General features: G+C 32.8%; 1 protein-coding gene across 3 annotated transcripts in view; it reads right to left on the reverse strand.

The window, feature by feature from the left end:
* Nucleotides 1-211: 211 nt before the first annotated feature.
* Nucleotides 212-22,678, reverse strand: part of LOC127708665 (fidgetin-like protein 1) — a 29,626-nt gene continuing 7,159 nt past the window's right edge. Inside the window, exons 6-20 of one of the 3 annotated variants that reach the window (XR_007985349.1) lie at nt 20,261-20,528; nt 19,631-19,677; nt 17,817-17,936; nt 15,320-15,411; nt 14,792-14,851; nt 13,723-13,855; nt 12,175-12,275; nt 11,799-11,878; nt 9,927-9,997; nt 7,983-8,144; nt 7,214-7,269; nt 4,200-4,363; nt 1,998-2,033; nt 1,743-1,807; nt 371-425 (exon numbers count right to left, since the gene is read on the reverse strand). Coding sequence is in view for 2 of the 3 variants with exons in the window: in XM_052213747.1 (XP_052069707.1) it covers nt 297-425; nt 1,743-1,843; nt 4,200-4,363; nt 7,214-7,269; nt 7,983-8,144; nt 9,927-9,997; nt 11,799-11,878; nt 12,175-12,275; nt 13,723-13,855; nt 14,792-14,851; nt 15,320-15,411; nt 17,817-17,936; nt 19,631-19,677; nt 20,261-20,528 (1,584 nt within the window). In the remaining variant the exon portion in view is untranslated. The other 2 variants (XM_052213747.1, XM_052213748.1) reach the window with 2 other exon arrangements.

The raw sequence follows: 22,678 nt of genomic DNA on the forward strand, positions 1-22,678 counted from the left end.
CAAAGACATCTAGCGACAATGTACGCATATGGGCATTCTAGCTAACTTAAAAAGATAATTCCATATTTTCATTAATTCACATTTTCAATGCAACAAGATTTTTAATTCTATTTACATATTGTATCGAACTCTTTACAATGACAGAAGATAAAATTTCATACTTCTTTTCATTGTTTGTTTCTTAACAATATATAACATTTCTAACCTTTTTAATTTTTTAATGATTTTTGACAAACAAACTTGTTTTTTGGCACTTTTAATGACAATGTTACTGAACAATCATAATAAATCATATATCATCTCACTGAACCAGCACTACCATATGAATTGTTCCAATCTATATATAAGTCTAGATCTTTGTTTGATACACTGGCTCGCACTTGGGGTAAAGCATCTTCAAAATCCTCAAATGTGATTGGTCTAACCTATCAACATAACAAAAATAACTATCAATATGGATATTGTTAAAAACATTTGGAAGCTGTATTAGTATTTGTTAATTCAACTAGACTCATAGGAGCCTGAATCGTAGTTAGAGTTTTACATTCTCATGATTTTTGCCAGATTTGTTTTAACAAGATATTTAAGAAATGACTGTAATATTTTTTCTGTCTATGAAGAAATAACATAAAAAATATGGTGCACACTGAATAACCCGCGTAGCGGGTTATTTAAAAGTGTGCACCACATTTTTATGTTATTTCAAATAGACAGAAAAAATATTAGTCATTTCTTATAATTTAATACTAAAAAGGAGTAAATCATGATTAAAACGTTGATGACGTCACGGTCACATGACAAAATTATGTCTATGAGCTGATAGACAAAACACTTTCAGCCAATCAGAAGACGTGTTACATCCAAAATTAAATTATAAGACAAAAACCTTAATTTAGCCTTTTGTTTGATTTTGGACATAGCAGCCAGGTGCTTTCAACATGGATAATAGGGATACTCCATGAGTCCCTTCAACTTTGTGGGGTTGTACGAAATATATGTCATTATCCTTGTTTTCATCTAAAGAATTTGTGAAATGTAATATAAATATCATAAAGGAAAAACCCAAATTGTAATTTAAAATAAATTTATGAAAACACAAATTTGGAGGGAAAAAAGGGAAAATAGGAGTCATCATTCTTGTCTTCTTGTTGAATAACAAAAGTTATATCAATCTGTACAATCTACAGAAAATTTATTAAAGAAGAGGACTGAAGATTTCCCCCAACAAATCATGAGAAAAAAAGAAATATTATTGCGTTTTTGGATGTTGTACAAACAACAAAACTGGCTTATAGTATGGTAATGTTGGGCAGAGTAGGTGGACAGAAGGTTGTTTTTTTTGCAGGCAGGGAAAAGAAAGTACATATTTTGTGTAACCAACTCTTTCTCCAGTTTTCAACCCACAACAAAACTTCACAGGAATATTGCGAACATACAGAAGTTGTGTACCTGCCTCTATGGAATCGTTTGAAGATTTTTTCCCCATTTTCCAGAAATGAAAGCTCAATAATTTTTCAGACTTTGCAATGATATGTATCATAAATATCTCTCTTCTTTATTGGTCGCGTGTTGCTTTCTTATTATTTAAAAAAATTACTTATTTCCTGCATTTGATAAAACCATCATAATCTATCTGATTCTTGTTTCCTCTTTTGTAAAGATTGGTTACTGCTATTAATCAATGAACCTAACAAAATTAGCATTAAATTGGCCTTAAGTTCTGTTCTTATTCAGAATATTACCTGATCAGCTGATATTGATTCAATTTCACCAAAAGCCATTGACCTGATAGGACCTAATGCTGCTTCTCTACATAGATTAGCCATGTCAGCTCCAGAGTAACCTAAAACATAAAAATCTTCATAGATTAGCCATGTCAGCTCCAGAGTAACCTTAAACATAAATCTACATAGATTAGCCATGTCAGCTCCAGAGTAACCTAAAACAAACATCTACATAGATTAGACATGTCAGCTCCAGAGTAACCTAAAACATACATCTACATAGATTAGCCATGTCAGCTCCTGAGTAACCTAAAACATAAATCTACATAGATTAGCCATGTCAGCTCCAGAGTAACCTAAAACATAAATCTACATAGATTAGCCATGTCAGCTCCAGAGTAACCTTAAACATAAATCTACATAGATTAGCCATGTCAGCTCCAGAGTAACCTAAAACATAAATCTACATAGATTAGCCATGTCAGCTCCTGAGTAACCTAAAACATAAATCTACATAGATTATCCATGTCAGCTCCTGAGTAACCTAAACATAAGCAATGTCAGCTCCAGAGCAATTTGGACTCCACTTGCTTTTCTTTACATAATTCACAATTCTTATTGTTTTAATATGTTTAATTTCTCATAAGCTGAGTTGCATTTAAACTCTTATTGAATTATGACTTGCAATTTTTTTTTATTTTAGTGCCTTATGTCTATTTATAGTATCAGCAGTTGTGCTAATACAACTACAAATCAAATACCATTGACTTATCATAAGTCGTTTCATATAAAATGATTTGAACAGATACTTTGAACATGTAAACAATGCAAAATTTTCAAATTCAATGAGCCAGGAGGAGGGGGCAGGCCAAATAATCTCCATGAAAATGAGATGTGCCAATACCAATACAGCTGCATACCAAATATCATTAACCTACCACTAGTGGTTCCCAATAAACTAGATTTAAAGATATGGTCTTGAACAATAAACTAGTGTACATACAATATGTTAAAACTCTAATTTGCCTTTAAGCAAAAAATTTTTTTTTTACAGTGATTATAAATTGTCTGTCAAAAGGTCCGAGGACACAGTTATCGTCCTTAGAATTTCGTTGTCTACAAATATAGTCCCTAGTGTGGACAGTGTATAACTTGCAAATTTTTTTCATACACTTTCCAAATTTATTTCTTTATATTTTATGCATGAAATATTAAGTAAGGGGATGAAATTACATGTTAAAAAATTTGGTTCCTGAATCTTTATGTTAAGTAGTGATTTGGTCCAGTAAAAAAAGGTCAAAAACTAGTATGTCTGAAGCTGTCAAACTGAATTTTAGACCCCCTTTACATAGAATTGTCAATATTTTGAGTTAGAGCTGGTAGATTTTTCTATAATTTTGATATTATTTGTCCTAATAGTAGTACACTACACTGTAAAAATCTTTTTGAGATAGAGCAGGTGTGATTTTTTTAATTTGACTTTATTGTCAAAAAGAAATGCACTACGAAATAACTGTGTTCTCGGGCCAAAAAAACAGCAAAGTCCCAAAAAGGTCAACACATCAAAATATAACAAAAGACAATTACTAATAAAAGACTCAACTACTTTTTAGAGTAGATGTATTATCAGTTCAACCTAGTCAATTGTGTCTGAGTCTCAACTTCTTTTTTTCTTGATCTTTAAATATCTTATGCTAATATTTTTTATGAAAATCATTCAATATTTATTAAATTCATATCTCAATGAAAGTCAAATTGACTAAAAGGATATATGAGTAAGTTTAACAACAACAAAAAATGATTTTGCTTCTGTTAAGATAACAGTTTTAATGCTAAACTTATTCATTATAAGCTTAAAATTCTTCAAATCTTAATATATCATACAACCAAACAAAAAAAGAAAGAAAGAAGAAGAAAAAAAGATATAAAAACTTTTTAGAAAATAAAATCCTGCTTTTGGTTATTGAGAAATACAATATAAAGTAAATTTTAAACTTCTCCTAACCAAGAGGACTATGAAAATTACAACTTGGCAATTTAATAGTTTACATTTCCTTCCATTAAAGATTAACTGTTTCCTGTTCAATCTTATGAAAAAAAACCATAATTGAAAATAATGTGTTTAATATTGTCTCCCCTGATGCTATAGCTTTGTTCATTTAAAGATTCCCTTATAGAACAATGTAGTACAAAATGAAAAAAATGTTACTAGCTATAGGTTATTCCCATATGTTGCCTCTCCGAGGAATGAATGAAATTTTAATCAAGTATTAACTTGAAACTTGTTTTACAAATACCGAAAATTAAAAAAATTTCCATTTACATAGTTTTTAACAGGATGTGAAGTTCTGTGAATATTCAAATTAGAAAAAAAACATTTAATGGAATGAATGTTCAATATAAACAATGATACACAGATGTATTCATTTTACTGACCAGTTTAATTGATAAGCATATAAATATTTAATAACAAACCATCAGTTTTCTGACAGATAAAATCTAGTTCCTGATCAGATAGATGATACTTCTGTTGTGACAACAAATTAACTACAATCTGTTTCCTGGCTGCATTCTCTGGTAATGGGATGTACAAACGTTTTACAAATCTACGTCTAGCTGCTTCGTCTATTTCCTGAGGCCTAAAACACATTTAGAAATAACAAATGTTCCGTAAACAATACACTTTATTAAATTTCATAAGTTATAATAAACAAATGTTTGGATTATGAATCTAGGATATAAAAGTACTGATGGTGTGTTTTTTGTAACTTACTATTCTCTGGGGTCTCTCCTCAAATTGCAATTAATTCATTTGTCAATTCTCAATAACCTGTATGATAATTCTTCAACAATTCGTATATTTTACTTATGAAATCCAGAACTTATAATTCATAAAATATCTGAGCATTCTATATATATAGTACTTCCATTCCCAGGATTTTTAAGAAATGGTTACAACATAATAACATCACAGAACTATATTACTTTTTAATTCAAAATAATAATTCTGACTTTTATAGCAGTATAATTTCTTATGAAATGTTTATTCCCAAATTAAACAAGAGTGCACACGCTGAAATGTCTCGCCTACTATACTGACCATTGATTTTATGTTGATAGTCCTACATGTAAAGTTTTACTACAAGTATCACATTAACATTTTTGATCCAAGAAAATGAGATGAAGGTCAGATAAACCAAGGCAGAATTACATGTACACCTTTAATACAATTATTCCATACACAGAATATAGATGACCTATTGCTTATAGTATAAAAGAAACAGACCAAACCATGGAAATTCTATATTGACCACTGAACCATGAAAATGAAGTCAAGGTCAGATGAACCCTGCCAGACAGACATGTTCACCTTAAAATCATTCCATGCATCAAATATAGTTGACCTATTGCTTATAGTATCTAAGAAACAAAGTAAACCAGGACAACTGAACATTGACCAATGAACCATGAAAATGAGGTGAATGTCAGATGATACCTGCCAGACAGACATATACACCTAACAATCATGCCATACCCCAAATATAGTTGAACTATTGCTTAAAGTTTAAGAAAAATAGACCAAAACAAAAAAACTTAACATAAGCAATGAACCATGAAAATGAGGTCAAAGTCAAATAAAACCTGCCAGACTGACATGTACATCGTAAAATATTTCCATACACCAAATGTTGACCTACTGCATACAGCATTAGAAAAACAGACCAAACATGCCAAAACACAAAAACTTAACATTGAGCAGTGAACTGTGAAAATGCGGTCACGGTCAAATAAAACCTGCCAGACTGACATGTACATCTTAAAAAATTTCCATACACCAAATATATTTGACTTACTGCATACAGTATTAGAAAATGGACCAAAACACAAAAACTTAACATTGAGCAATGAACCATGAAAATGAGCTCAAGGTCAAATAAAATCTGCCAGACTGACATGTACATCGTAAAATATTTCAATACACCAAATATAGTTGACCTACTGCATACAGTATTAGAAAAACAGACCAAAACACAAAAACTTAACTTTGTGCAATGAACTGTGAAAATGAAGTCAAGGTCAAATAAAACCTGCCAGACTGACATATGTTCTAAAATATTTCCATACACCAAATATAGTCGACCTACTGCATACAGTATTAGAAAAACAGACTAAAACACAAAAACTAAACTATTACATCTGAACCATGAAAATGAGGTCAAGGTCAGATGACACCTGCCAGTTGGACATGTACACCTTACAATCATTACATACACCAAATATAGTAGACCTATTTCTTATAGTATCTGAGATATGGACTTGGCCATGAAAACTTAACCTTGTTCACTGATCCATGAAATGAGGTCGAGGTCAAGTGAATCTGTCTGACAGACATGAGGACATTGCAAGGTACGCACATATCAAATATTGTTATCCTATTACTCATAATAAGAGAGAATTAACATAACAAAAAATCTAAAAAAAAATTTCAAGTAGTCACTGAACCATGAAAATGAGGTCAAGGATAATGGACATATGACAGACAGAAACTTCATATCATAAGGCATCTATATACAAAGTATGAAGCATCTAGATCTTCTACTTTCTGAAATATTAAGCTTTTAGGAAGTTAGTTAACGCCGCCGCCGGATCACTATCCCTATGTCAAGCTTTCTGCAACAAGTCACAGGCTCGACAAAAAACCCATAGCAGTTGATAAGTATTTTATATGCTTAAGGGAAAACTGCAGTTTCCATTTGAGATATTACTTATAATAAACAACAATTCTCCAGAAATGTAAACATACATTGGTGCATGTACTTGAAACATAATTCTAAAACACTAGACAACATTTGAGATGAAACTGTGTTCAGAAAAGGTATTCCAGTTTGGACATTCTGACCTACATATGACACTTCATTGACTTAAATCTGAAGTTTAATGTCCAAGTTTATTTTTCAGGATACTCAGTGAATACATTTCAGACCTTTAAACAAAGAAGTCAAATTTGGATTATAGATTGCTCAATGTCTGATGGGCAGAAAAGACATGGTACCTGATTTGTGCATACTAAATTTTCCTACACTTTTCAATCCAGCGCCTTCAAATTTTCTAGAATGTTTGGATATACATTGAAGATATACATCTTACGTTATGTACACATTTGCAGCATTTCCAAATGGTGAAACTTTTTTCAGCAACATCCCTCATGAAATCAACTCTTACATCTTTTACTTCACAACATTCAGACTCTAGAATTGTTTGAATATACACACTGGGGATGCAAACACTTTTTGATATTAATTTCAGGTGCAGCCAACGAAATCATTGCAAACAGCACATGTGAAACTACGACTCACAACAAGAACAATGACTGAAGACAATAGTTGTTTTTTAAACTTTACATAATGCCAGATAAATAAGTCCCATAAACAATGTGTAATTCAAAGACCCACTACCAACTTGTTTTAACACTGATGCATATTTCTTACCTGTTAGTGGCACCTATCACAAGTATCCTGTCTTCTGAAAGAGTAGCAGCACCATCCTACAATAGTTTAAGATATTAAAAAGTATAAAATTTAATTTTTTTTATAAAATTGATATTGAAGGGAACTTTTTTTAATTCATAGATGAAAGGTTGGTTTTTTCCCTAATCATTTTTAAGCATAGTAAATAGATAGATCACTAAAAACCTTCTATTTTTGACTTTTTTTATGAATTTATCAAATCAATGAAAAGGCTGCTAATTATAAATGGACAAGATTTTTTTAGTAAAATAAAATTCTAACCATCAATTGGTACTACTTTAAAAGCACACCTGACAACTTATATCAACTTTTATAAACTTATTATTTGAACAGTGGAAAAGTCCATCATTGCGGAAGCAAGACTAAATTGTGAAGCCTAAAACTCGGAGCATTGAAACCGAAATGAAGGGATGATTATAAAATGGAAAGTCCCAACACTCTATAGCAAACTCTTAAAATTCCTAGTCTTCAAAATTTGTTAAAAAAATTAAAATTGAAATACCCATTTTATTTTGTCTATATTATATGTGACCTTTTAAGGTCAGGTAACAAACAATGGATGACAAGGTCTCATCACAAAATACAAACTCCAAAAATATTTTTTTACTCTCAGTAAGAATAGGGAGTAAGGATAAATTATTATTGTTTTTGCAAATAAGTATTGGCCACTTTCAAAACTGTTTGCCTCATTGTCAGAAAAGTAATAGCAAGCAACACAATAATACTTTACCAATTGAACAAGGAATTCAGTTTTAATTCTTCTGGAAGCTTCATGTTCTCCATCAGATCTCTGGGATAATAAAGAATCTATTTCATCAATAAATACCACAGCTGGTTGATGTACTCTGGCTACTGCAAACAAAGCTCTCACCATCTTCTCCCCTTCTCCTACCTAAGAACATAGACAGACAATTTATATAAAATTTACCTAAGTACTTGGGCCAAAAAATCTAAAATAAGACAACCTATAAACAGTACAACTGGTTAGTGTACCCTGTCTTTTACAAGCAAATCTTTCACCTTCTTGCATTAGACAGTCTAAAATATTACAGGTGGCTGTTGTACCTTTGCCACTGCTGAGCTCTCACCATCTTAACATAGAATCTGATATTCTTCATACCTGTCAGCCTATGAAAATGAAAAGGCAGGTCATGACCTGCATTGAAGAAGAAAATCTCAGGTCACAACGCGTACAAACTTTTTTCAGCTGAATTTAAGTATTTAGGGGACATTTTTTATATTTCAAATCAAACAGTTTCCAAAACATGTTCACATGGTTAAGTATTAACTGATTTTTTTAAAACTTTTTATTTTTTCATTGCATTTATAAACCATTGAAATATTAATGTATTATACTATATCAATTCAAACCTCTTATTGTGTTTCCTTAATAGTTTTAAATCAACCAACAAGCCACAAGTTTCACAATATATTAAGGCAAATAATATAGCAATCATTATATATAGCTTTACTTAATACTCCATAGGAAGGTATATTAACAACAAGGAGGGTTTATAATGACCTTGACTACCCATGTTTATTACTACTACTGGAAGTGTTTAACGACCTTGACTGGCTGTTCAGCCCTCGCACAGTTGGTCCATGTTTATTTGCAGTTGATAATAGAATATATACTTTAAAATATTAATATTTAAAGGAAGTAGAGATGAAAAAAAATAATTTTCAAATTTTAAATTTTAAATTGTTCCAAGATAGAAAAAATCATTTAAAGTAATATTCTGATATGTATTTGCATTCAATTTGCCTGAGATTTAATAATTTTACAAAAAAAAAAACAACATTATTTTAAGGAGTATACTGTGAAAAGTGACAAAAAAGGGGAAGTAACCCAAATTTAACAATACGTCAGGTATTTAAAAAATCCCTGGTGAGAGATGAAATTTACGGATAACACCCGCAGAATACGGCTCAGTTATAGGTATGTATTCTTTTATACTGACTTCATCAGCTAGAACATCAGCTCACCCTAGTGGGCTTACTTGATATTCTTGCTAATAAATTCAGTATCAAAACAAAAATGCCATTACATACATGTATTCTATATATATATATATATATATATAGGAGGGTCAAGGCTAAATTCTTGGATTCCTAACATCAAAACATCAACTAACCTGTAAGCAGATTGGTTTATACTCAAGAATATACAGACCTGTATTTCTGATTGTTTTTTATTTTCTTAGGGGGGGGGGGGGCACTTCAATACTTAATTGATAGGGGGTGCCGCTGGGGTTCTGTTACTCCACCCTTTTCATATAATTTAGTTTTTTAAAAAATACCTTTTCATATATTGTGTAGGTAAATATGTAACCTTTTCCCATATTGGTTGGGTTTCATGTGTGATGTGTTGGAAAAGTGGAATACCAAAGTGTCAAAAGAGGGAAAATTAGTGGATAAAAGCAAAGCCATAACACCAAGAAAGTTACAGGGTTTTTCATATAACAAGTAATGAAAACTTTATTGGCCTTATCATATATTTCTGATAGTTTTCCCCACCTATTCACATATATAAAATGTGACCTATTCCAGTGGCACGTCCTATCACCTTGTATATAGGAAGTGCCCTCCCCCACCCCTGAAAAAGGTGTTCTTTGCTGTTCTGGTAAAATAATTATAAGTTTGATATTACATAATATTTCAAAAATATTCTTACCCATTTTGAGGTGAGTGAAGAAGCACTAATACTGAAGAAGGTAGACTTAGACTGACTTGCTATACATTTTCCTGAAATTATAAACATATACTTTCTTAAATTTAAATCATGAAACAGAAGCAATTCAACATTTATATTCACCCAGCTTCAACTACTCTAAATTCCAACATTAAATTCTCCAAAAATTATGATTTACTTATTTTGGTTTTTAGCATAATCTGAATTTCACTCTGAAAAATAAAATCAATTTTATTGCACCTTTACTGTTTAAAACAATTTACTTAATCTACAGCTTCAATTAGGTATCCCTATATATTAGTTATTAAATATCTATAAAGTTAGATATATTTATACATTAGAACAGTTTTACATAATCCAATGTTTTCAGGAATATGGTACATTTCAACACCTATATTGATTATTTTATTAAAGCTTCACTGAACTGCGAATTTGAGGATGATCTTTAGTTAGCATGACTCTTGATTAGTTGATTTTTGCGATGATTGCCAATTTTGAACTCTTTTTTTTAAGCTTACACGACTAAAGTGTAAAAGAAGTCTTAATTGATGAGGTAAGAATATTTTTTCACACTTTATGTATACTACTTCATTATTTTTAATTAAAAAAAAAAAAAATTCATTCATTATTGGTGGCTTACTTGTATTGGGTATACTGTATATTCAGAAATTTTTGTGATGTTTTAATTATTCTGATTGATAAAATTGAGAATGGAAACGGGAAACGTGTCAAAGAGACAACAACCAGACCAAAGAGCAGAAAACAGCCCAAGGCCACCATAGAACAGGACACTTATCAAACTGTTGTAAACTTAAATTTAAATTTACATTTGTAATGTTTTATTACAACATGGTATTTAAGAACATACTTTGAAAGATAAGAAATAAAAAAGAATGTGTCCATGGGACACAGGTGCCCCACATGTAAATATGCAAGGTTAATGTACTAATTCATACCTGTTGACATTTTGTTTTCCTTGAATTTAACATTTGTTTCTGTATGTTGTCATTAGAGATTGCTTGGGTGTTTGAGTGCTCTCCTTGTTCATTAACAAACAGTAATGGGGTAACTCGACAACAGTGTAAGTTACACAGCCCAACTTTGAACTTGATCTGTGTTTGATGGTAATAAGCATTGTGTATGTGTTTCATAACATTTGGTAGAGGCAAAGTAAAGTAAGAGTGGGGAAACGGCAAATTCACTAATTTTTCCATTTATAAAGGGTCATAACACAAGAATGGAGAAAGTGACACCACCCAAATTCGAACTTGATCTGTGTTTTGTAGTTATAAGCATTGTATATAAGTTTCAGAACTTTTGGTTGTGGCAAAGTATAGTTAGAGAAGGGAAATCAATTTTGGGACTTACAGACAAGATGCAAGGACTGGGGTTAAACTTATTGCCCGCGGCACTCAGCAGGGGCTGAAAATTAAATTGAAACCAAACTCTTATAGAACTTTCCAGAATGCTCTAAACACATCGTGCAATAAAGAGTGGCTATCATCTGTGAATCTGTTGAAAATTGAATGTTGGTTTTCTCTAATACAAGAAAATTTTAAAAGGGGGCATTAAAATGCACAAACTAATTTCTGAATGAATTTACAGTAATATAAACAATACCAATTGTAGATAAAAAAACAAAGTGTGATTTATATGAGTGTCACTAAAGTTTAATGTATAATACAGGTTTAACTCCGCCTATTTATATTGCTAACAGGTGTCAATCTTAATTACAATGCTTGAGCAAATGTTTATACAAACAAAGCAAGCATGCAAACCAAAGTCTTACTCAACCAACATTAGGAAATTAGCTCTAAGTAATGGAAGGGAATGCAAAATATCTTCATAACTTGCCAATGAGCGTTTTTCCTGTCCCTGGAGGACCAAACAACAGGAGACCTTTAGGTGGGCCTCTAAGACCTGTAAAAATGTCCCTACAGAAGAAAAGATATTTTAGTAATACATTTTCACTTTCAACATATTATGATAACTTTGATATCGATTAATTGATTGGTTGAATTGTTGCTTCCTTTAGATATTGAAATAAACACTTTTTTACATTTTTTTTCTTTTCTAACAAAATTATAGATTCATTATTCAAAGAATTAATGAAACCTGTGAGATGCAAATGTGCATGTCTATGACTTTTTCATGAACAAGACCAAATTAAAAATCTATCAATTTCTTACGAGTAAAAAAAATAATATTTAATTTAAGTCAAAATACATACGGTCTTAACATTGGCCACACTACAATTTCTTTTATTGTTTTTTTGGCAAATTCTAGACCAGCAACATCATCCCAAACCATCTGGGGTCCATGATCCATTATCTATCAAATAAACCATATTGAAAGATTTCAGAGGCGGATTTAGGGGGGCCAGGGGGATATAGATTTAATGTAATGCATAGTTTACTATACTATATTCAAGAAGAAATGACAATAAACAAGAATGTGTCCATAGTACACGGATGCCCCACTCACACTATCATTTTCTATGTTCAGTGGACCGTGAAATTCGGGCCAAAACTCTAATTTGGCATTAACATTAGAGACATCATATCATAGGGAACATGTGTACTAAGTTTCAAGTTGATTGGACTTCAACTTCATCAAAAACTACCTTGACCAAAAACTTTAACCTGAAGCGGGACAGACGGATGAACAGACTAACGAACAAACGACCGGACGCACAGACCGAAAAACATAATGCCCCTAAGTGGGGCATAAAAATTAAAATGAAAACTTTTGAAGTAATAAAGTCAAAAAACTTTGACAGAATCCCAAAAAGAAGCATTTTTCAAATTTAAATAAAAAAGTTTGAAAGAGAATATTTCAACTTTTAATTTTACAAATAAAGAAACAATGAGCCTAAGCTAGGCTAAAACCAATTAGATACTTACTTGATAGAGTAGCCCCATAAATGTAAATTTATTAAAACCTGGTTCTGAATTTTTTCTAAAAAATAGATGATGGAATAAATGTCTTTATCCCTTTTATTTACAACTGCATCTAATAATCCATAATTTTGGGGAAAATAAGATAGTTGGACAAGTTTATTATCTACCTATTGCATTTTGAATTAGATATGAGATGGTTTATAGCATAAAATTCATTGTCTTAATTATTATGCTATCAGATGTGAAGAAAGGTCATGTGCATAATGTTATGCTTGGGTCAGTAGAAATCATAGAGTGTTCAAACAAACTAATACCATCATATTTTCACTTTCTAATGTTCCAAAGACAGACTGTATTGGCAATTTGAGTTGTCTCCCTTGATGGATTTCATGTTAGCTTACAAAGAGTCAAACGGGTTTAGTCAAAATTTTATCAAATTCTCATAGATTTCAAGATAATGAGAGTCAACTGTATTTCTTAAACAGACTTTGCATAATTTGTTATGAAGACTATGGCATTTGGAGCTGTCCTCATCTATTTTTAATCACAGGCCATTTTTTTTCAAAATTTGGGAATATGGATACCTGTTTCATCAAAAATACTCTTAACATTTCTGCCAAAAATAGATCTGCAATGGTATAAAGACAACAACATACTAATGCTATTAAACGTCAAGTACAAAGTTCAATATCATTAAATTAATTATGTCATTTCTAAAGATATTTTCAATGAAAAGAATTAAATTATAAATCTCTTTCATTATTTGTAAAAAAATAAACCGAACTAATCATCTGTTGATCATGAGTAAGTAATGAAATATTGAATAGAAACAATGCTTAAAAATCTCAACTTGTAACAATCCTTCTTTCAAATCATACCTCATTCATGACAAGTTCTATCATTTTAGGTTCTATTCCCTTTAATCTTTCATCAGTAGGTTCCTCAGTGTTGTTAGATCCTGAAGGTTTCCCTCCACCAAATACAGACTTAGTTACAGCATTCATAGTAACACTACAAAATAATTTTGAACAAAAAATAAGACCATGTGTTACAATACTGTGGATTCATTTATTTCATGGATTGAGGAAAACTCATAATTTTGTGGATATTTGATTTTGTGGTTTTGCTTCAATCTACAAACAAACCTATAGTAAAATTGTACTTCCTTCAACAATTAAATTCATGGTTAACCTTTATCTACAAAATCTAGAAATATTGGTATCCCACAAACAGTAGCACTTATGTTTTCCTGAAATCTCTTTTGTTTATCTCTGAAATCATTTGTCCTGGCAGTATTTTTCTAATCATCTGTAAACATCAGTTTTCATGAACACTTCTAGTGACGGGTAATAACTCTGCAGCAAGTTAAAGTTTAAATAATGAAAACTGAACAGGACTTCTATCCATAGCAGCATGTAGAACATGTAAAGCATTTGATTGAGAAACACTATCATTATCTTCAAGAAATATACTGATGGTTGTTGTGACAGAACAATCGACAAGAGGATCACTATGAACAAGAAATTTTCAAGAATACTTGACAAAGTCAAAGTTCCATATTTAAGGCTGCTCTTCTTATGTTATAATTTTGTCTTTTTCTTGATGACTGTACCTGCTATCGATTTCCAATTTTTAAAATTTTATTCCATGATTGAATTTGATTGATTGATGGTGCTTAACACCACTTTCAGCTGACTTGCCTTATCGTTGTGGCCAGTTTCTATTGGTAGAGGAAGCCGTAGTATCCTCAATATAGCAGTCAAATGCACCAGCCACAAGTGGGGTTCAAACTGACAGCCTCAGTGTTGACAGGATGGTGATCCCAGTAGATCAACTACTTTAACCACTCAAACACCAAGGCCCTAATTTTATTCTAATAACTATTTTGCTACATATACATGATATATTTTGTTTTGATGTAATAACTATTGTTCTTAATAGAAATACCTATCTTCCTCTTCTTCTCTGTTAGCAACAGGAGGAATGAACTTACTGTTTAATCCTCTCCTGGAATAAAGAAATTCTATAAAAAGTTCAACTATATGTCATAGCAAAATCCGAATATGAGGAACAATTTAAATTTTCCATTAATTTCAACATCAACAATTGGTTATAGAAATTTGGAAAACAAGAATGTGTCCATAGTACACGGATGCCCCACTCGCACTATCATTTTCTTTGTTCAGTGGACCGTGAAATTGGGGTCAAAACTCTAATTTGGCATTAAAATTAGAAAGATAATATCATAGGGAAGATGTGTACAAAGTTTCAAGTTGATTGGACTTCAACTTCATCAAAAACTACCATGACCAAAAACTTAAACCTGAAGCGGGAGAGACAGGCGGACAGACAGACGGACGCACAGACCAGAAAACATAATGCACCTACTACTATCCTAGGTGGGGCATAAAAATCTTCATTACCTCTATATTCAATATACAAAATGTAAAAGAAAGTAATAAGAATAATACTTACCTAGTACTTCCTAGAGATTTTTTAGCATTACCATATGATGATGAACCAACTGATCCTTTCCCTCGACCAAACTTTTTCTGATTATCAATAGCCTGAAAGTAAATATGTTAAACTCTGGTAGCCTATACACTATGAAAACAAGAGTGCACACGCTGAAATGTCTCGCCTTCTTTACTAATCATTGATATTATGTTGATAGTCCTAAATATAAAGCTTTATTACAACTGTCACATAAACTTAACATTAACCAAGTAAACTAAACATTGACCAATGAACCATGAAAATGAGGTCAAGGTCAGATGAACCATGCTAGGCAGGCATGTACAGCTAACAATTCTTCTATACAACAAATAGAGTTGACCTATTGCTTATAGTTTAAGAAAAACCGACCAAAACACAAAAACTTAACACTGAGCAATGAACCTTGAAAATGAGGTCAAGGTCAAATAAAACCTGCGTGACTGCCAAATAGATCATAAAATATTTCCATACACCAAATATAGTTGAACTATTGCATATAGTATAAGAAAAAACAGACCAAAACACAAAAACTTAACTATAACCACTGAACCATGAAAATGAGGTCAAGGTCAGATGACACCTGCCAGTTGGACATGTACACCTTACAGTCCTTCCATAACCGAATATACTAGACCTATTGCTTATAGTATCTGAGATATGGACTTGACCACCAAAACTTAACCTTGTTCACTGATCCATGAAATGAGGTAGAGGTCAAGTGAAAACTGTCTGACGGGCATGAGGACCTTGCAAGGTACGCACATACCAAATATAGTTGAACTATTGCACATAGTATTAGAAAAAAAGACCAAAACTCAAAAACTTAACTTTGACCACTGAACAATGAAAATGAGGTCAAGGTCAGATGACACCTGCCCGCTAGACATGTACACCTTACAATCATTCCATACACCAAATATAGTAGGCCTATGGCATACAGTATAAGAAAAACAGACCAAAACACAAAAACTTAACTATAACCACTGAACCATGAAAATGAGGTCAAGGTCAGATGACACCTGCCAGTTGGACATGTACACCTTACAGTCCTTCCATACACCGAATATACTAGACCTATTGCTTATAGTATCTGAGATATGGACTTGACCACCAAAACTTAACCTTGTTCACTGATCCATGAAATGAGGTCGAGGTCAAGTGAAAACTATCTGACGGGCATGAGGACCTTGCAAGGTACGCACATACCAAATATAGTTATCTTATTACTTATAATAAGAGAGAATCTAACATTACAAAAAATGTTAACTTTTTTTTTAAGTAGTCACTGAACCATGAAAATGAGGTCAAGGACATTGGACATGTGACTGACGGAAACTTCGTAACATGAGGCATCCATATACAAAGTATGAAGCATCCAGACCTTCCACCTTCTAAAATATAAAGCTTTTAAGAAGTTAGCTAACGCCGCCGCTGCCGCCGCCGCCGGATCGCTATCCCTATGTCGAGCTTTCTGCGACAAAAGTTGCAGGCTCGACAAAAAACTATGCAAATACAAAAAAACAAATATAAATCTGATAAGAAAAATCAAATTGCTAGTGAGTATGAAAAGGCATCTCAACTGTGGCCTTCTTTAGTTATATCTTAATGTTTTTTTGTCATTTACTGTTGTTAGTTTCTGTTCTATTCACAACTTTTCTAGACTTTGGGAAATTTAGAGATTGAGAAATGGTAAATACACTGCTTTATTTCAAGAAGACAGTATATTGACTTCTAGATGTCTTTTGGTTTTTTGTGTGTTTGGGTGAGTGTCTCTTTAACGTTTACACTGAACTAGCAACATGAAAGATGTTTTGTACCAAAATAATTTTGATGAATGACTGAAAAACAACAAAATTCATGCCAAATTCAAATTTAAACTGAATCAAATTATGTCATACATATCTCAGAATTTAAACACGAAAATGTCCATAGGACACCATGCCCAGCTCTCACTATCATTGAATTGCCACATCTGGGTGAAAAATCTAAATTGACGCTAAATCAAAACTTTAACCTATAGGGGACTGACAAACAAATGAAAAACGAACTGAAAAATTAAAGGACTAGTGGACAGACACAGAGACCAGAAAACAATAAGCCCCTTGCTATCAGGGGCTAATAAAATAACAAGGTTCTTGCTGTTTAACAAAATGTATAATTCTATTACAACAATAAATTATTAGAGTAGCTCCCCTTATAATGTAAAGTTTTAAGTTTTTGAATTTATCAGATTTTTTTTGTATTTTAAACAAAAGGTTTTAACCATAAAATAGAATTAATTTTTTTTCACATAAATGAAATATCTCATGAATAAATAGTAATTCTGCCTCAAAATTTGACATAGAATCTGAATCAATTATTTGTGGTCATTTGTGATCAATGATGCTGAATATACCTATACTGTGATTTTTTGCTCCTTTTGAAGAGGTTTGAACACATAGAAAAGTATGTATAGTGTATTTAGTATATTATTTACCAATTGTTCCTTGGCAGTTTTAAACACATTGAACCCTCCTCCTACAGGATTATCTCTTGTATTGTCTTCATCTTCTTGATCTTCATTGTTCAGTGGACGTTTTATTCCACTCGAAAAGTTCTATCAATAGAAAAAGTAAATAATATAGATTAAGAAAAATTTCAAAGGTTTCATCTTTGCAGTATCAGTTGAAAGATCATTTGAAAATTTTATTTTCTTTTTACCACAAAAATGTCTCCTCCTTTCTATTGTCTAAGCAACTATGAACATCAACTTTATACAAGAATGCACATGTTGTCATTCTCGGCATACCACCACACACATATGAATCGTTTAACAGGAAGTGGGTGTCTTACAGATCTGAAAAGCACCCAAACATTACAACTCATTAATACCAAGCTGTTGGCCAAATATGAAGTCATTCTGTTTAGTGGTGCTGGAGAAATGTGTGACCAAAAATAAATTCCTTAAGCACATTGAACAAAATCAAAATATAGGCAAAGAAGAAGTAGGTGCATGACACATCTGTAAAGTGGTCACACATTACAACTCATCATGGTCAAGCTGTTGACTAAAGATGAAGTCATTCTGTTAAGTAGTTCTTGAGAAAAATGTGACAGAAATATCTTTAGGAGCTGACAAGATGAATGCAATAAACCCCCCTGTTCTTTGAGTTGGATTATACAAAAATATCTGAACCATTCCACTCAAAATACTAAAATGAAAAATTATATGTTACAAAACAGCTCCATTTTGTTCTATACTCTAGTTGGATGGGGAATATGATTTTTTAATAACAAAGCATTTTATTGAACTATGCAATTACTAACAAAAGCCCAATGTAGTAAATATCCTATATAGTTTCAAGTGCAATAAACAATCCTAATGAGTATAGAAACTTTTTGGAAACAGTTGGGGGAGGTGAATGAATTATATCCTTCACGGCTGTGACTTGTAGTAAACAAAAAATCCTACAGCTAAGACCATGTGTTATTCTGTCAAGTTTCTAACCATTCCTTTATAAACAATAAAAGATTTTGCAGTGACAAACTTTGGGATCAACAGATGGATGGAAAGGGAAAAATGGTAAATTTCTTTTAAGGAAAAGAAAGTACTACATTTGGTTGCCTCTAGTGGTAGGATTTTACAGAATGATAAAATAAGGAAATCATAATTTTCCATACATCATCCTTACCAAGTAAGATTATTGAAAAGAGTGTTTGATGTGAACATTAAAATAACCAATGTTTAAACTATGATTATAGATTGATGTAAAGCAATGACATTGGATTAGATAAATATTTTCTAATATTAAATCTGAGATGGACCATTATAAATGTAGTTACAAGAAGTAACACTGATGATACCCCCACTGAAATATTTCGGTAAACAGGAAGTTTTTGAGTGATGAATCTGAAAACGCATCACAGGGTGTAACTTACTTATAAAAACCCTGAAATCAAATTTCAGAAATTCTTGTCAAGTAGTTCCTGAGAAAAATGTGACGAAAATTTTCAACTTGGCTATCATGTGTAAAATAATACAAGTGTTCGGTAAACAGGAAGCTGTTGAGTGATGAATCTGAAAACGCATCACACAGTGTAACTTACTTATATAAACCCTGAAACCAAATTTCAGAAATCCTTGTCAAGTAGTTACTGAGAAAAATGCGACGAAAATATTCATGGGATGGACGGACTGACGGATGGACTGACAGAAGGACAGACAGGGGTAAAACAGCATACCCCCACCTTTTTTAAAGCGGGGTATAATAAAAATGCAGGACACCTTATAACTTATAAAATGTATTTTACCTCATTTTTTCTCTGATAACTCCCACTATAACTTGGTCTGGCAGAATCTGTGTAATATACAAGAATATAATTACTAGTTTTAGGAAATAGAATTCAAATTAGCACTGAAACATTTGAATATAATGTAATGGGCTTAATCAAATTACTCATTTATTTCTTCAAAATTTTTTTTGGAATGTTATTTTTTTTTTAAATATAAGGACAAGATTGATAAGGGTCTTTTTTTCCCTAATTTTAAACAAAATTTTGACTTTTGATTTTTGTTTATATCTGTTTTAAAATTGAGGTAATACAAAACTTAAAATGCAATTGTGATGTCACAGAAAATGCCCTTTGTGAGGAATTAGGTGCTCTGGAAGAGTAAACAGACCCTGCTTCTTATGTGGCACCCATCATGTTGCTCATCGTTAGTACTAATGTAAGGTAAAAACTAAAGGGAAGAGAAGATAGCAATGCATAGAACATTGGAACAAGCTATCCTGGTTAAAGTGGAAATTTCAATCAAATTGTTTGAGGATTCAACTCACAGCAACCAGTGCAGAAAAGTTGATACATTTTGTACTTCAATAAAAATGTCTGACATCAATTCACTTATTATCACAGAGATAGAGATAAACAATATAAACTTACTTTGCTGAATGACATCAGAGGAAGATGACTGCTGAACTCCAGAAAATAATGGTTTTCTATTGTGAAAATTCCATCCATTCTTCTGTCCAGTATTACTGCTCTCAATTTTCTGACTGAATTGTGGTCCTCGATTTGAATTCTGCTGATCGGTTTTTGAAAACCCTGTTACAAATGTTGGATTACTGGTTCCCTGTATTGGATCCTCCTTGGATTCAGATGACAGTATTTTGTTTAACATTTGTGGAGGAACAAGTTCATCTGATATTTTCTGAAAAACAATTAAAATAAATGGAGAATGTGTCCATGGGACACACATGATGCCCCGCTTGCATATAACCTTATAAAGGGACATAACTCAAGAACGGTAAAAGTGACGCCATCCAAATTCAAACTTGTTTTGTGGTAATATGCATTGTGTATAAGTTTCATAACATTTGGTTGAGGCAAACTAAAATTAGAGAATGGAAACCAATTTCAGGACGTACACACATACGGACAGACGGACAAGGGTAACACTTAATGCCCTCCTCTGCGGTGGAGGTATAAACTAGAGGCTCTCAAGAGCCTGTGTCGCTCACCTGATTCTACTTTGGTTTTGGAAATCATGTAAGGAACATGCATGCCATGTTTGGTTTCATTCCATTCAATGGTTCTCTAAAAGAAAACATTTGTACGTATTTCTCGTAGGGTCCTATGTTAAACTAAGTCCTTCGCTGGTGGCCATCTTAGATTATGGATCGGCTTCATAGTAACAACACTTGGTCAGCACCTCATAAGGAACATTCATGCCATGTTTGGTTTCATTGCATTTAGTGGTTCTCTAAAAGAAGACATTTGTATGTATTTCCCATAGGGTCCTATGTTAAACTAAGTCCCCGGCTGGCTGCCATCTTGGATGATGGATCAGCTTCAAAGTAACAACACTTGGTCAGCACCTCATAAGCAACATTCTTGCCATGTTTGGTTTCATTCCATTCAGTGGTTCTCTAAAAGAAGACGTTTGTATGTATTTCCCATAGGGTCCCATGTTAAACTAAGTCTCCTGCAGGCGGCCATCTTGAATTATGAATCGGCTTCAAAGTAACAACACTCGGTCAGCACCTCATAAGAAACACTCATGCCATGTTTGAATTTATTTTATTCAGTGGTTCTCTAAAAGAAGACATTTGTATGTATTTCCCATAGAGTCCTATGTTAAACCAAGTCCCCCGCTGGCTGCCACCTTGGATGATGAATCAGCTTCAAAGTAACAACACTTGGTCAGCACCTCATAAGGAACATTCTTGCCATGTTTGGTTTCATTCCATTCAGTGGTTCTCTAAAAGAAGACGTTTGTATGTATTTCCCATAGGGTCCCATGTTAAACTAAGTCCCCCGCTGGCGGCCATCTTGGATTATGGATCGGCTTCAAAATAACAACACTCAGTCAGCACCTCATAAGAACATTCATGCCATGTTTGGTTTCATTCCATTCATTGGTTCTCTAAAAGAAGACATTTGTATGTATTTCTCATAGGGTCCCATGTTAAACTAAGTCTCCTGCAGGCGGCCATCTTGAATTATGAATCGGCTTCAAAGTAACAACACTCGGTCAGCACCTCATAAGAAACACTCATGCCATGTTTGAATTTATTTTATTCAGTGGTTCTCTAAAAGAAGACATTTGTATGTATTTCCCATAGAGTCCTATGTTAAACCAAGTCCCCCGCTGGCTGCCACCTTGGATGATGGATCAGCTTCAAAGTAACAACACTTGGTCAGCACCTCATAAGGAACATTCTTGCCATGTTTGGTTTCATTCCATTCAGTGGTTCTCTAAAAGAAGACGTTTGTATGTATTTCCCATAGGGTCCCATGTTAAACTAAGTCCCCCGCTGGCGGCCATCTTGGATTATGGATAGGCTTCAAAATAACAACACTCGGTCAGCACCTCATAAGGAACATTCATGGCATGTTTGGTTTCATTCCATTCAGTGGTTCTCTAAAAGAAGGCATTTGTATGTATTTCTCATAGGGTCCCATGTTAAACTAAGTCCCCTGCAGGCGGCCATCTTGGATTATGGATCGGCTTCATAGTAACAACACTTGATCAGCACCTCATAAGGAACATTCTTGCCATGTTTGGTTTCATTCCATTCAGTGGTTCTCTAAAAGAAGACATTTGTATGTATTTCCCATAGGGTCCCATGCTAAACTAAGTCCCCCGCTGGCGGCCATCTTGGATTATGGATAGGCTTCAAAATAACAACACTCGGTCAGCACCTCATAAGGAACATTCATGGCATGTTTGGTTTCATTCCATTCAGTGGTTCTCTAAAAGAAGGCATTTGTATGTATTTCTCATAGGGTCCCATGTTAAACTAAGTCCCCTGCAGGCGGCCATCTTGGATTATGGATCGGCTTCATAGTAACAACACT

The sequence above is a fragment of the Mytilus californianus genome, unplaced genomic scaffold (genome assembly GCF_021869535.1).
Source record: "Mytilus californianus isolate M0D057914Y unplaced genomic scaffold, xbMytCali1.0.p SCAF_7, whole genome shotgun sequence".
Classification (NCBI taxonomy): domain Eukaryota; kingdom Metazoa; phylum Mollusca; class Bivalvia; order Mytilida; family Mytilidae; genus Mytilus; species Mytilus californianus.